We start from the raw sequence: 16120 nt of genomic DNA, 5'->3' as shown, positions 1-16120 counted from the left end.
ACATATATATATACATACATACATACATATACACATTTAGGGAGTAATCCTTTTTTTTCTATATTAAGCATTCATGTTAAACATTTTATTTATTATATATATTATTCTAATTATATTTAGTTATATTTAAAACCGTTTTTATACTTTAATTGTATATTTAATACATTGTATTTAAAGGCAGGCAATTTATATAATATAAGTTGTATTTATATTTATTTTTTGTTCATTTTATAAATAGGCAAAGCACTCATGTTCAACATCGTATTTATTATATATATTATTCTAATTATATTTAGTTATATTTAAAACCCTTTTTATATTTTAACTGTGTATTTAATCCATTTTAACTTAAGGTAGGCGCAAAACATTGATGTTGCACATTTTAAATTGCATTTATTTTTATTTCAAAAATGTTTTTACTTGTGTGTCCACTCGTTTTTTTAAAGGTAGAAACAACAATTGTATTTAAATTGTAAAAAAAAAAATGGTTTTAATTGTATTTAATTGGACTTAGATGTAATTTTTACTTTCTTAAGTCCAATTCCATGAGACTGTATTGTTATATATTGGTATGTATTTCAATGGTAGTAATTAACAGGTCTATGCTAAGTTGATAGTATATTAACAGTCCATGTTTTAAAACTCTACAAACATGTCTATATTGCACAATAAATACATGAATATAGATATTATCAGACTCATTTTCAACGTTCACAAGAGCTAGTTAGATATTTGAGTCCTTACCTGGTATTCGCTCCTCCTCCAGGATCTCCGTCAGTACCTGTCCAACCTGGCGGAGCGCTGCAATTCCTCGGGGACGGACACAAAACTTCCCAGCGTGGTCATTCTGGACAACCTCCATCATGTTGGCTCACTCAGCGACATATTTAATGGCTTCCTCAACTGCAAGTATCATAAATGGTGAGTCATCCAAACATTCTCCACTGAAGAATAAAAACATGCATTTGATATTTTTCCTTGTCAAAACCAATACAAAGTACAAAACCCAAAACCAGTGAAGTTGTCACGTTGTGTAAATGGTAAATAAAAACAGAATACAATGATTTGCAAATCCTTTTCAACTTATATTCAATTGAATAGACTGCAAAGACAAGATATGTAACGTTCCAACTGGAAAACGTTGTTATTTTTTGCAAATATTAGCTCATTTGGCGTTTGACGCCTGCAACATGTTTCAAAAAAGCTGGCACAAGTGGCAAAAAAGACTGAGAAAGTTGAGGAATGCTCATCAAACACTTATTTGGAACATCCCACAGGTGAACAGGCTAATTGGGAACAGGTGGGTGCCATGATTGGGTATAAAAAGCAGCTTCCGTGAAATGCTCAGTCATTCACAAACAAGGACGGGGCGAGGGTCACCCAAATTGTTTAAGAACAACATTTCTCAACCAGCTATTGCAAGGAATTTAGGGATTTCACCATCTACGGTCCGTAATACCATCAAAAGGTTCAGAGAATCTGGAGAAATCACTGCACGTAAGCCGTGATATTACGGACCTTCGATCCCTCAGACGGTACTGCATCAGTGTGTGAAGGATATCACCACATGGGCTCAGGAACACTTCAGAAAACCACTGTCAGTAACTACAGTTGTAAGTGCAAGTTAAAAACTACTATGCAAAGCGATCGCCATTTATCAACAACACCCAGAAAAGCTTCGCTGGGCCTGAGCTCATCTAAGATGTCAATCAAAAGGTTCAGAGAATCTGGAGAAATCACTGCACGTAAGCGATGATAATACGGACTTTCGATCAATCTGGGGATACTGCATCAAAAAACGACATCAGTGTGTAAAGGATATCACCACATGGGCTCAGGAACACATATGAAAAACCACTGTCAGTAACTACAGTTGGTCGCTACATCTGTAAGTGCAAGTTAAAACTCTACTATGCAAAGCCAAAGCCATTTATCAACAACACCCAGAAAGTGGAAAAGTGTTCCGTGGTCTGACGAGTCCACATTTCAAATTGTTTTTGGAAACTGTGGACGTCGTGTCCTCCGGAACAAAGAGGAAAAGAACCATCCGGACTGTTCTAAGGCGCAAAGTGTAAAAGGCAGCATGTGTGATGGTATGGGGGTGTATTAGTGCCCGAGACATGGGTAACTTACACATCTGTGAAGGCACCATTAATGCGGAAAGGTACATACACGTTTTGGAGCAATATATGTTGTGCCATCCAAGCAACGTTATCATGGACGCCCCTGCTTATTTCAGCAAGACGATGCCAAGCCACCTTCATAGTAAAAGAGTGCAGGTCCCATTGAAAATGTGTGGTGCATTATGAAGCCTAAAATACCACAACGGAGACCCCCGGACTGTTGAACAACTTAAGCTGTACATCAAGCAAGAATGGGAAAGAATTGCACTTCCAAAATGTGTCTCCTCAGTTCCCAAACCTTTACTGAGTGTTGTTAAAAGGAAAGGCCATGTAACACAGTGGTGACAACTTTTTTGCAATGTGTTGCTGCCATTAAATTCTAAGTGAATGATTATTTGCACAAAAAAAAAATGGAAGTTTCTCAGTGTGAACATGAAATATATTGTCTTTGTAGTGCATTCAATTGAATATGGGTTGAAAATGATTTGCACATCATTGTATTCCGTTTATATTTACATCTAACACAATTTCCCAACTCATATGGAAACGGGGTTTGTACCATTTACACAACAAAGGTTTTGGGTTTTGTGGTATTATTTTTAGAATGTGAGGATTCTGCGAGCACACTCAAGTATAAATATGTCTGCTTCAGCCCCTATGTGATTGGGACCATGAACCAGGGGGTCTCCTCCTCCCCCAACCTGGAGCTGCATCACAACTTCAGGTGGGTCACCATGGAAACCGTGACATCTCCAAACAGAGTGTGGCGATAAAAAATGGCCAAAAGACAATCAATCAGATGTGCACAAGTGAGCTCCTGGTGTCTTCTTGTCCACACCTGGCCGGGCGTTGCAGGTGGGTGCTGTGTACCAACCACACGGAGCCCGTCAAAGGCTTCCTGGGCCGGTTCCTGCGGAGGAAGCTGATCGAGACGGAGCTCGCCAAGAACACGCGCAGCAACGAGCTGATCAAGACCATCGACTGGATCCCCAAGACGTGGCTGCACCTCAACTGCTTCCTGGAGGCGCACAGCTCCTCCGACGTCACGATAGGTGAGGTCCCGTCGTCCTCAACTCCTCCCCGTTGGCACGGGTGGATGTCAACTTAATTGGGTTGTGGCCCCCATGCAGGTCCCCGGCTCTTCCTGTCCTGTCCCATGGATGTAGAAGGATCCCGGGTGTGGTTCACTGACCTGTGGAATTACTCACTCGTGCCCTACCTGCTGGAGGCTGTCAGGGAAGGACTGCAGGTGAGTACTGCCACTAGTATGGACTAGGGTGGTCCCCATACCAATATTTTGGTACCGGTACCAAATGTATACTTTTCGGTACTTTTCTAAATAAAGGGGACCACAAAAATTTTAACAAAAGATCTTAGGGTACATTAAACATATGTTTATTATTGCAATTTATAGGGATGTCCGATAATGGGTTTTTGCCGATATTCCGATATTGTCCAACTCTTAATTACCGATACCGATACCAACCGATACTGATATACACAGTCGTGGAATTAACACATTATTATGTCTAATTTGGACAACCAGGTATGGTGAAGATAAGGTCCTTTTTTTTAAAAAATGTATCAAATAAAATAAGATAAATAAATTAAAAACATTTTCTTGAATAAAAAAGAAAGTAAAACAATAAAAAAAAGTTACATAGAAACTAGTAATTAATGAAAATGAGTGAAATTAACTGTTAAAGGTTAGTACTATTAGTGGAGCAGCAGCACGCACAATCGTGTGTGCTTACGGACTGTATCCCTTGCAGACTGTATTGATATATATTGATATATAATGTAGGAACCAGAATATTAATAACAGAAAGAAACAACCCTTTTATGTGAATGAGTGTGAATGGGGGAGGGAGGTTTTTTGGGTTGGTGCACTAATTGTAAGTGTATCTTGTGTTTTTATGTTGATTTAATGATAAATAAAAATTAAAAAAACAATACCGATAATAAAAAAAACGATACCGATAATTTCCGATATTACATTTTAAAGCATCTATCGGCCGATAATATCGGCAGGCCGATATTATCGGACATCTCTAGCAATTTAGAATCCATACGAGTAGAGAGTTAGTACTGAAAACACTCCTACAGACATCACACATGGGACGCTTTAGTAAGTATGAATTGTTTTAGTTATATTGTAAAACTTACATTTGTTGACTCTCCAACTGCCAGTTCAGTTTCAAAAACATTTTTGCTGCAGATTCGTAAAAACACTCGAGTTGAAGTGAATTATACTGTATTTATATAGCACTTTTCTCCAGTGACTCAATGCGCTTTCACATAGTGAAACCCAATATCTAAGTTACATTTAAAGCAGTGTGGGTGGCACTGGGAGCAGGTTGGTAAAGTGTCTTGCCCAAGGACACAACGGCAGTGACTAGGATGGCGGAAGCGGGAATCGAACCTGGAACCCTCAAGTTGCTGGCACAGCCGCTCTAACGACTGAGCTAAGTTTTTTGGGGTTTTTTTTTTGTAAAGAGGTCCTTAAAAACAGCAGAGTTCTCCTGTAAAATAAATACTGTATTTTTTTGAGTATAAGTCGCAGTTTTTTTCATAGTTTGGCCGGGGGTGCCACCGACTTATACTCAGGAGCGACTTATGTGTGAAATGATTAACACATTAGCGTAAAATATCAAATAATATTATTTATCTCATTCACGTAAGAGACTAGACGTATAAGATTTCATGGGATTTAGCGATTAGGAGTGACAGATTGTTTGGTAAACGTATAGCATGTTCTATATGTTATAGTTATTTGAATGACTCTTACCATAATATGTTACGTTAACATACCAGGCACCTTCTCAGTTGGTTATGTATGCCTCCTATAACGTACACTTATTCAGCCTGTTGTTCACTATTCTTTATTTATTTTAAATTGCCTTTCAAATGTCTATTCTTGGTGTTGGCTTTTATCTAATACATTTCCCCAAAAAATGCGACTTATATATGTTTTTCTCCTTCTTTATTATGCATTTTCGGCCGGTGCGATTTATACTCCGGAGCGACTTATAGTCAGAAAAATTTGGTAGTCCAAAATCAAATGTCTACTGTAGAGCAGTGGTCCCCAACCACCAGGCCGCGGCCCGGTACCGGTCCATGGATCGATTGGCTGCACAAGAAATAAAAAATAAATAAATAGATAAATAATAAAATAAATCAACATCAAAAACACAAGATACACTTACAATTAGTGCACCAACCCCAAAAACCTCCCTCCCCCATTCACACTCATTCACACAAAAGGGTTGTTTCTTTCTGTTATTAATATTCTGGTTCCTACATTATATATCAATATATATCAATACAGTCTGCAGAGATACAGTTCGTAAGACACACATGATTGTAATTCTTTATGACAAAAAACAAAAAAGGTTGGAGACCACTGCTGTTGGTTATACAAAATAAGACTAATAGTGACGGGAAAAGTCCGGCTTAGCTTAGCTTTTTGGATATGTGGCCCCCAAACAATTGAGCTGAATATCTCTGCTTCAACTGATCATAATTCATCGTAAAGTCTAATTTTAGCAACAAATGCTATTTTTCTGTCTACTTTAAATTAGGGATGTCCGATAATGGCTTTTTGCCGATATCCGATATTCCGATATTGTCCAACTCTTTAATTACCGATACCGATATCAACCGATACCGATATATACAGTCGTGGAATTAACACATTATTATGCCTAATTGGGACAACCAGGTATGGTGAAGATAAGGTACTTTTTTTAAAAAATTATCAAATAAAATAAGATAAATTAAAAACATTTTCTTGAATAAAAAAGAAAGTAAAACAATATAAAAACAGTTACATAGAAACTAGTAATTAATGAAAATGAGTAAAATTAACTGTTAAAGGTTAGTACTATTAGTGGAGCAGCAGCACGCACAATCATGTGTGTTACGGACTGTATCCCTTGCAGACTGTATTGATATATATTGATATATAATGTAGGAACCAGAATATTAATAACAGAAAGAAACAACCCTTTTGTGTGAATGAGTGTAAATGGGGGAGGCAGGTTTTTTGGGTTGGTGTACTAATTGTAAGTGTATCTTGTGTTTTTTATGTTGATTTAATTTAAAAAAAAAAAAAAAAAAAAAAACGAAACCGATAATAAAAAAAACGATACCGATAATTTCCGATATTACATTTTAACACATTTATCCCTACTTTAAATTGTATTTATGAAATTATGACCAAAAAAAATTAATGTATTAATTAACAATTCCCCTTGTGGATCGTTAAAGTTAGTCTAAGTCTAAGTCTATGCAATCAGACCAATCAAGCCTAATGAACTTTTTTTTTTTTTTTACATTTCATTGTGACAAAGTGAAGTTTCAAATTTTTATTAATTTTCATTTATACTCTACTTGTTCCCCTGAGTGGAAGGACCCTACTCAAGTCCTGTTTTTGTTGCGCTCATGAAAAACAGCTGTACGGCAAGCGGGCGGCGTGGGAAGACCCGTCCAAGTGGGTGAGCGACACGTACCCGTGGAAAGGCGCCTCGCTGCAGCAGGAGGGTCAATCGCTGCTCCAGCTGAGGCCCGAGGACGTGGGCTACGAGGGCTACAGCTCGTCCAAGGAGGGCGCCTCGTCCAAGCAGGTGTCCCAGAGCGACACCGAGGGGGACCCCCTGGTGAGAGAGCCTTCCAACATATCCTATCATATCCAGGGGTGTCCAAATTGTGCACCGGGGGCCATTTGTGGCCGTTTTTTAACAGTCTGGGCACATTGTACAAATACTATTTAAAAAAATTAAAATAAAAAATACATAAAAAGTGGAATAAAAGAGCAAACAGGTGAAATGTAACAAGAAAAAGTTGCAATGTTGACTCTAATAATAATAATAATTTACTTTATAACTGTCATTGCTCAAAACGGCATAAAAAGCACAAAAAATAAAAATACATTAAAAAAAAAAACAACCTATAATCCACAGATCTGAAGTTGATCTGGAGATGTAAGTGTTGAAAGTAAAATAAAATAAAAATTTGAAACTTATTTTTAACACATTTATGAGTGGGACCTTTTTGGATTCCCAAGAATTTTAGTGGGATTTTTTTTGGAACTGTCATTGCTCAAAAATAATAATGAATTGAAATCAATGTTATGAATTATTGACATATTTATTGCACCTCAAATATTCTACTTTGAACATGTTTTGGGTGGAAATGTGCATATTTGACAAAAATGGCATAAAAAACACAAAAATAAAAAGACATTTGAAAAAAAAGAAAACTTATAGTCGACAGATCTGAAGTTGATCTGGAGATTTAAGTGTTGAAAGTAAAATAAAATAAAAATGTGCGACTTATTTTTAAAACTTTTTTGAGTGGGACCTTTTTGATCCCAATAATTTTTGTGAGATTTTTTTTTAACTGTCATTGCTCAAAAATAATAATGACTTAAAATCAATGTTGTTATGAATTATTGACATGTTTACTGCATTTATTGGGTGGAAATGTGCATAGTTTGTGTTTTTTCTATAAAAAACTAAATTTTCTTTGACAAAAATGGCATAAAAAACACAAAAAATAAAAATACATAAAAAATATGAAAACTTATAATCGACATATCTGAAGTTGATCTGGAGATTTAAGTGTTGAAAATAAAATAAAAACTTATTTTTAAAACTTTTATGAGTGGGACCTTTTTGGATCCCCAAGTATTTCAGTGGGATTTTTGTTTTACTGTCATTGCTCAAAAATAATAATAAATTAAAATCAATGTTATGAATTATTGACATATATATTGCACATCAAATATTCCACTTTGAACATGTTTTGGGTGGAAATGTGCATATTTTGTGTTTTTGCTATAAAAAAACAAGTTTTCTTTGACAAAAATGGCATTAAAAAACACAAAAATAAAAAGACATTAAGAATATTGCATATTTTGTGTTTTTGCAATTAAAAAACAGGGTTTTAACAAAAGGGGCATAAAACACAAATAATCGACATTTAGGCCTGAAGATGATCTAAGTGATTTAAGTGTTAAATAAGAATATAACAATATAACTTATTTTTACCTTTTAATGTTTAAAAAAAAAAAAAATGTATATATATATATATATATATATATATATATATATATATATATATATATATATATATATATATATATATATATATATATATATATATATATATATATATATATATATATACGTATATATATATGTATATATATATATATATATATATATATATATATACATATATATATATATATATATATATATATATATATATATATATATATATATATATACAGTGTATATATATATATATATATATACAGTATATATATATATATATATATATATATATATATATATATATATATATATATATATATATATATATATATGGAGCAGACGATAGGACATGAATGATATTTCATGACTAGTATCCCAGTACATGTATAGTACAGTACAGTACATATATAGTACAGTACAGTACATGTATAGTACAGTTCAGTACATGTATTGTATAGTACAGTACAGTACATATATAGTACAGTACATATATAGTTCAGTACATGTATAGTACAGTTCAGTACATGTATTGTATAGTACAGTACAGTACATATATAGTACAGTACATGTATAGTACAGTACACTACAGTACATATATAGTACAGTGCAGTACATTTATAGTAAAGTACATATATAGTACAGTACATGTATAGTACAGTACAGTACATACTGTTCATAGTACAGTACATGCACATTATCTGTACTGTAAAGTTCAAATTTGAATGACAATAAAAAGGAAGTCTAAGTCTATGTATAGTACAGTACAGTACATATATAGTACAGTACATGTATAGTACAGTATAGTACACGTATAGTACAGTACTGTACAGTACATATAGTACAGTGCATGTATAGTACAGTACAGTACAGTATACTGTATATAGTACAGTACATGTATAGTCCAGAGCATGTATAGTACAGTACAGTACATACAGTACATGTATAGTACAGTACATGTATAGTACAGTACAGTACATACTGTATATAGTACAGTACATGTATAGTACAGTACATTACATGTATAGTACAGTACAGTGCATACTGTATAGAGAACAGTACATGTATAGTACAGTACAGTACATGTATAGTACAGTACATGTACAGTATAGTACAGTACATATATATAGTACAGTACATGTATAGTACAGTACAGTACATGTATAGTACAGTACAGTACATGTATAGTATAGTACATGTACAGTATATTACAGTACAAGTATAGTACAGTACAGTACAGTACAGGTGTGACACGATTGTTTTGTCCCTGGCAGATGAACATGCTGCTGAGGCTGCAGGAGGCGGCCAACTATTCCAGCACGCAGAGCTGCGACAGCGACAGCACCGGTCACCATGACGACCAGCTGGACTCCTCGCTGGAGTCGGCGTTATGAGGCGCCAAGTAGCGCTCTCCGCTCTGCATCTGTGAGGCAAAGTCCCAGGTGACATGATATCATACAGATACATGATATCGTACAGGTGACATGATATCGTACAGGTATTTGCAAGTGGAACATGTTTACAGGAGGAGGGCAGGTACTATTCTTCATGTTTACACAGGTGCTTCTCACACGCATGCACTTAAAGACAGGAAGGAAGGTGTTCATTGGTCCAAATCCCCGCCCCCATGTGACCCTTTGAGCAAGACATGATCGCTCTGATGTGAGGAGTGTTTATCCGACCTAGATGAATATTGATAGTAAGTAGTAAGATGTGTGCTACAGGTGCGCTCCTGTGTGACATGCCCCTTACCAAACATGCAACAACACCCGCTGTGCCGTAAACATTATCGTTTGGACTGTCGGGGTTATTTTAAAATACATTTTCTGACGAGTGATGTCATCCAGACGCTGTGCTGCAAAACAAAATGCTCTATTATATTTTAATTTCAAGTAAATCATTGACAGAAAATTCCAATTATTTCAAACTGATCATATATTTTTTCCTCTATTTATTTATTTTTTACAAAAATCAATTCCCATACATGATTTTCAATGTGTATCATATTTGACACATCGGGTCACACAATACTATTTTCTTTTCTTTTTTTCATAACAAACCAAAACAATACGACACGCAGAAGTATCCATCATGTTATTTCCAGACATCAAAATATCACAACACACACACCGAGTGTTCGCCACAAAATAGTACAGTAAATATGTATATTCACCTCTAAATATACCATATTGTGTCATGTAAACATTGTATTTATTTGAAACTTCTAATTTATAATGCATAAAATGTAATAAAATACCAATTGACTAATTTAGAGTTACATTACCTTTTATACCTGATGTTTCAAATTTGATACACACATTTTCAACGCCGTTTTACTATAAAATATATTATGAAATTATAAGTAATTTAATGGATTAACTGTTTGTACTGATGTGTCAGTAAAAAAAAAAAAAAAAGTCTTACCTTTTCCCTTTCAAATTTGGTAAAGTTTCTCTTCAAAAATCAGGTGTTTCTCGTTTCTTCTTTGTGGCAATCTCACTGGACGGCCCTCTAAAAAGTCAATTACTGCCCTCGTGTGGATTATACGTGTAATGCATGCATCTGATCTGATACGTCAGACTTTTTGGGGAAAAACTGATTACACTGATGATGTAGAGGGCTCAATAATATTTATGTATCACTTATGATACGTTGGGTGTTACAGCGTTAAAGTATTAACATGTTATTATTCGTAACCACCCACCTTGTCAATATCTCCCCAAATGTGTGTCCTGCAAAAATATTTTGTGTAACGATTTTAATTGTCATGTTATGGGGCTGGTTATGAATAATAACACGTTAGGAACAGAAAATTATATTTTTTTTTAACGTTAATAACGTGAAATCTGTAATAGTTAGACAAAAACATTTTGCAGCACAAATGTTTGGGACAGTTTTTGGAGAGTTTTTTTTTTAGTTATTATTTTAACGTAAGTGCCCAGAAAAGCACCTTATAAGTAAAATACATTTTTATTATACTTTTTCAAATTGTCTTGTAATCAGACCATATTTTCGGTATATTAAATGGAATTTTTAACCACAATTATTAGGTAAAAGTTCCATCTAATACACCGAAAATATGGTCTGATTCCAATACATTTTTTTAAAGTATATGAATAAGATGATGTAGAGGGCTCAATAACATTTATGTATCACTTATGATACATTGGGTGTTTCAGGGTTAAAGTATAAACGTGTTATTATTCGTAACTACACACTTTGTCAAAATCTCCCCAAACGTGTCCCCTGCAAAAAATATTTCGTGTAACGATTTTAATTGTCATGTTAAGAGACTGGTTATGAAATGTTTTTATTTTTTTAAACGTTAATAACGTGAAATCTGTTATAGTTAGACAAAAACATTTTGCAGCACAAATGTTTGGGACAGTTTTTGGAGATTTTTTTTTTTTTTTTTTAGTTATTATTTTAACGTAAGTGCCCAGAAAAGCACCTTATAAGTACAATTTATTTTTATCATACTTTTTCAAATTTTCTTGGAATCAGACCATATTTTCGATATATTAGATGGAATTTTTACCACAATTATTAGATAAAAATTCCATCTAATATACCAAAAATATGGTCTGTTTACAATACATTTTCAAAAAGTATATGAATAAGATGATGTAGGGGGCTCAATAACATTTATGTATCACTTATGATACATTGGGTGTTACAGGGTTAAAATATTATTCGTAACCACCCACTTTGTCAAAATCTCCCCAAACATATCCCCTGCAAAAAAATATTTTGTGTAACAATTTTAATTGTCATGTTATTTTTTTTTAAACGTTAATAACGTGAAATCTCTAATAGTTAGACAAAAACATTTTCAATCCAATCCAATCCACTTTATTTATATAGCACATTTAAACAACAAAAATGTTTCCAAAGTGCCGCACAACAATATTAAAAACAATATTCAAATATTATCCTTAGCTCCACCAATGACTGAATAAAAACAAAAAATAAATAGATATAAAACCAATATAAAAATAAATATGATTAAAAACGATTTTAAAGGGTAAAACCAATTAAAACAGCACAATTTTGCAGCACAAATGTTTGGGACAGTTTTTGGAGAGTTTTTTTAATTTTATTTAGTTATTATTTTAACGTAAGGTGTCCTTAAGTGCCCAGAAAATGTATTTTTATTATACTTTTTTATTATATTATAATTTTTACCTTAATAATTATGTAAAAATTCCATCTAATATACCGAAAATATGGTCTGATTGCAAGACATTTTTAAAGAGTATATGAATAAGAAGAAGACATAATGAACCTTTTTGAGCAATATATTATTATTATTATAATTATTTATTATTATTATTATTAGGGGGGGGGCTGGATGACGTCACAAGTCAGAAAATGTATTTTAGAATAATTAAAAAATGCTGACGGCACAAAATAAAAATGTTTACAGCACAAACGTAGCACACCAAAAAAATGCCAGTGTTATTTTAATATTTTCTGATGACAAGGGAGGGTGCCAACTTCACACAGGTCCGAGGGGTTTGGGGGGGCTGATCTCCCACCAGGACCCCCCCCCCCCCCCCCCCCCCCTCATTACCGGCCCTGCACGTCTACGACGTCACGCTCTGTCCGCCATGTTACTGTGAAGAAACTGGATAAGTGCCAACGTTTGCCCATTTGTGCTCCTGCCAAATAGTGCGCACACTTGAGCAAAAATGGACTCCACGGACTGCACAAGAAGCAGGCAGGCAGCGCCCCCCTGTGGCCGCACTTGGTGCAAGTACATATTAAAAAAAACACTTTACAAGGACTTCGGTGCTTTCTCGCTGCCTTAAATGTGCAAAAGTTTGCTTCCACTTAAGAAGAGGCTAATATGGATGATGACGATTTTTGCTTCCTTTTTTGTCAAAACCAGCCTTTCATTTCCTATCAGTCCCACTATAAAAGTGCAAAATGAGGAGTTCCTGTACGTGAACTCCGAGCTGATTAATAGTGTACAAAGTATACAAATATATATAAATATGTGTATAAAAAGGTTTGTTTTGGTTAGATTTGTCAGCCCAGTTGAGCTGGGCTCACTCGAACTAAAAGGAGCACAATTCATGTTTTGGTTTTCGGGCCGGCGAGCATTGCGTCGTCGAGCTTTCGAAGAGGAGACAGAATCCAGATAAAGAGATATTTACCTTTATGTACAAAAAAAAAAGACGTACTGGACACAAGCCATCTATTGGTTGCTTTTGCACATCTGGGCAGGTTGTAAATACCTGGAGTCTTGCACAGAGAATCTAAGATGTGTTACTAACTCACCTGCTATTGTGGACATGCAGAAGAAAAAGATGCAAAAAGTGTGTGTTTGTGTGTGTGCATGTGTGTGCGTGTGTGTGTGTGTGTGTGTGTGTGTGTGTGTGTGTGTGTGTGTGTGTGTGTCGTGTGTGTGTGTGTGTGTGTGTGTGTGTGTGTGTGTGTGTGTGTGTGTGTGTGTGTGTGCTGTGTGTGTGTGCTGTGTGTGTGTGTGTGTGTGTGTGTGTGTGTGTGTGTGTGTGCGTGTGTGTGTGTGTGGTGGTGTTTGCCTACGCAGCGCACACACACACACACTGTTCTACCAGGGGAGTCCAAACTTTTCCAATAAAAAATAAAAGCATGCAGGAGCCATTTAAATATTTTTCATTTTCAAAAACAATACAATTCATCGATTTATGACCTAGAAGGGTCATAATAATGATAAAAATAAGTCATCAATTATTTTATTTTATTTTTTATTTTTTTGCATTCGATGCTTGAATCTCTAAATCAACTTCAGGTTGGCCTGTCGATACAAAAAAAAAAAATTCTAAATTGAATATTTGATGTGAAGTAATTGGAGCCCTAAATAAAAATGTCAATAATTCGCAACATTCATTTTATCTTTTTTTTTTTTTTAGAGAAATGTCCCACCTAAATTTTGGCGGATTCCAGAAGACCCCACTCATGAAATTGTTAAAAGTAAAACATGCTTTATTTTTAAATGTCATAGCTTAAATGTGTAAATCAACTTCAGGTCTGTCTGTTGATATAAAGATTGTTTTTATTTTCTTGTTTTATGCCCTTTTTGTCAAAATCATTGTTTTTTTGTGGCAAAAAAAACACAAAATATGCAATATTTAACCCCCCCTCCCTCCAAAAAATATATATATATATAATTGGAATTGTTGATGTGAAGTAATTGGAGCCTAAAATATGTCAATAATCCGCCACATTCATTTTATCTTTTTTTTTTTTTTTGAGAAATGTCCCACCTAATTTTTGGCGGATTCCAGAAGACCCCACTCATAAAAATGTTAAAAGTAAGACATGCTTTATTTTTTGAAATGTCATCGCTTAAATGTGTAAATCAACTTCAGGTCTATCTGTTGATATAAAGATTGTTTTTATTTTTTATGTTTTATGCCCTTTTTTGTCAAAATCATTGTTTTTTTGTGGCAAAAAAAAACACAAAATATGCAATATTTAACCCCCGTCCCTCCAAAAAAATATATATATATTTATAATTGGAATTGTTGATGTGAAGTAATTGGAGCCTAAAATATGTCAATAATTCGCAACATTCATTTTATCTATTTTTTTTTTTGTTTTGAGAAATGTCCCACCTAAATTTTGGCGGATTCCAGAAGACCCTACTCATAAAGATGTTAAAAGTAAGTCATGCTTTACTTTTAATTTTCAACACTTAAATGTCTAAATCAACTTAAGGTCTATCTGTTGATATAAAGAATGTTTTTATTTTCATGTTTTATGCCCTTTTTGTCAAAATCATAGTTTTTTATGGTAAAAAAACTCACAAAATATGCAATATTCAACCCCCCTCCCTCCAAAAAAAATTTATATAATTGGAATTGTTGCTGTGAAGTAATTGGAGCCTAAAATACGTCAGTAATTCGCAACATTCATTTTATCTTTTTTTTTTTTTTTTGAGAAATGTCCCACCTAAATTTTGTCGGATTCCAGAAGACCCCACTCATAAAAATGTTAAAAGTAAGTCATGCTTTACTTTTAATTTTCATAGCTTAAATGACTAAATCAACTTAAGGTTTATCTGTTGATATAAAGATTGTTTTTATTTTCATGTTTTATGCCCTTTTTGTCAAAATCATAGTTTTTTATGGCAAAAAAAACACAAAATATGCAATATTTAATCCCCCCTCCCTACAAAAAATTATATATATAATTGGAGGAATTGTTGATGTGAAGTAATTGGAGCCTAAAATATGTCAATAATCCGCCACATTCATTTTATCTTTTTTTTTTTTTTTGACAAATGTCCCACCTAATTTTTGGCGGATTCCAGAAGACCCCACTCATAAAAATGTTAAAAGTAAGACATGCTTTATTTTTGAATGTCATCGCTTAAATGTGTAAATCAACTTCAGGTCCATCTGTTGATATAAAGATTGTTTTTATTTTTATGTTTTATGCCCTTTTTTTTCAAAATCATTGTTTTTTTGTGGCAAAAAAAAAACACAAAATATGCAATATTTAACCCCCGTCCCTCCAAAAAATATATATATATTTATAATTGGAATTGTTGATGTGAAGTAATTGGAGCCTAAAATATGTCAATAATTCGCAACATTCATTTTATCTATTTTTTGTTTTGTTTTGAGAAATGTCCCACCTAAATTTTGGCGGATTCCAGAAGACCCCACTCATAAAGATGTTAAAAGTAAGTCATGCTTTACTTTTAATTTTCAACACTTAAATGTCTAAATCAACTTAAGGTCTATCTGTTGATATAAAGAATGTTTTTATTTTCATGTTTTATGCCCTTTTTGTCAAAATCATAGTTTTTTTATGGCAAAAAAACTCACTCAAAATATGCAATATTCAACCCCCCTCCCTCCAAAAAAAAAATTATATAATTGGAATTCTTGCTGTGAAGTAATTGGAGCCTAAAATACGTCAGTAATTCGCAACATTCATTTTATCTTT

At 33.9% G+C, this 16120-nt stretch overlaps 1 protein-coding gene across 1 annotated transcript in view; it reads left to right on the top strand.

The window, feature by feature from the left end:
• Positions 1-11188, top strand: part of LOC133661299 (neuron navigator 3-like) — a 132447-nt gene extending 121259 nt beyond the window's left edge. The window contains exons 26-31 of the mRNA XM_062064430.1: positions 767-921; positions 2776-2847; positions 2979-3175; positions 3254-3372; positions 6578-6781; positions 9454-11188. Of these exons, the coding sequence (XP_061920414.1) occupies positions 767-921; positions 2776-2847; positions 2979-3175; positions 3254-3372; positions 6578-6781; positions 9454-9573 (867 nt within the window). The 3' untranslated portion in view covers positions 9574-11188. The remainder of the gene's footprint in view (positions 1-766; positions 922-2775; positions 2848-2978; positions 3176-3253; positions 3373-6577; positions 6782-9453) is intronic.
• The last annotated feature ends 4932 nt before the right edge of the window (positions 11189-16120 follow it).

Source organism: Entelurus aequoreus, linkage group LG12 (assembly GCF_033978785.1).
Source record: "Entelurus aequoreus isolate RoL-2023_Sb linkage group LG12, RoL_Eaeq_v1.1, whole genome shotgun sequence".
Classification (NCBI taxonomy): Eukaryota; Metazoa; Chordata; class Actinopteri; order Syngnathiformes; family Syngnathidae; genus Entelurus; species Entelurus aequoreus.
This window is presented reverse-complemented; position numbering and strand designations above follow the sequence as displayed.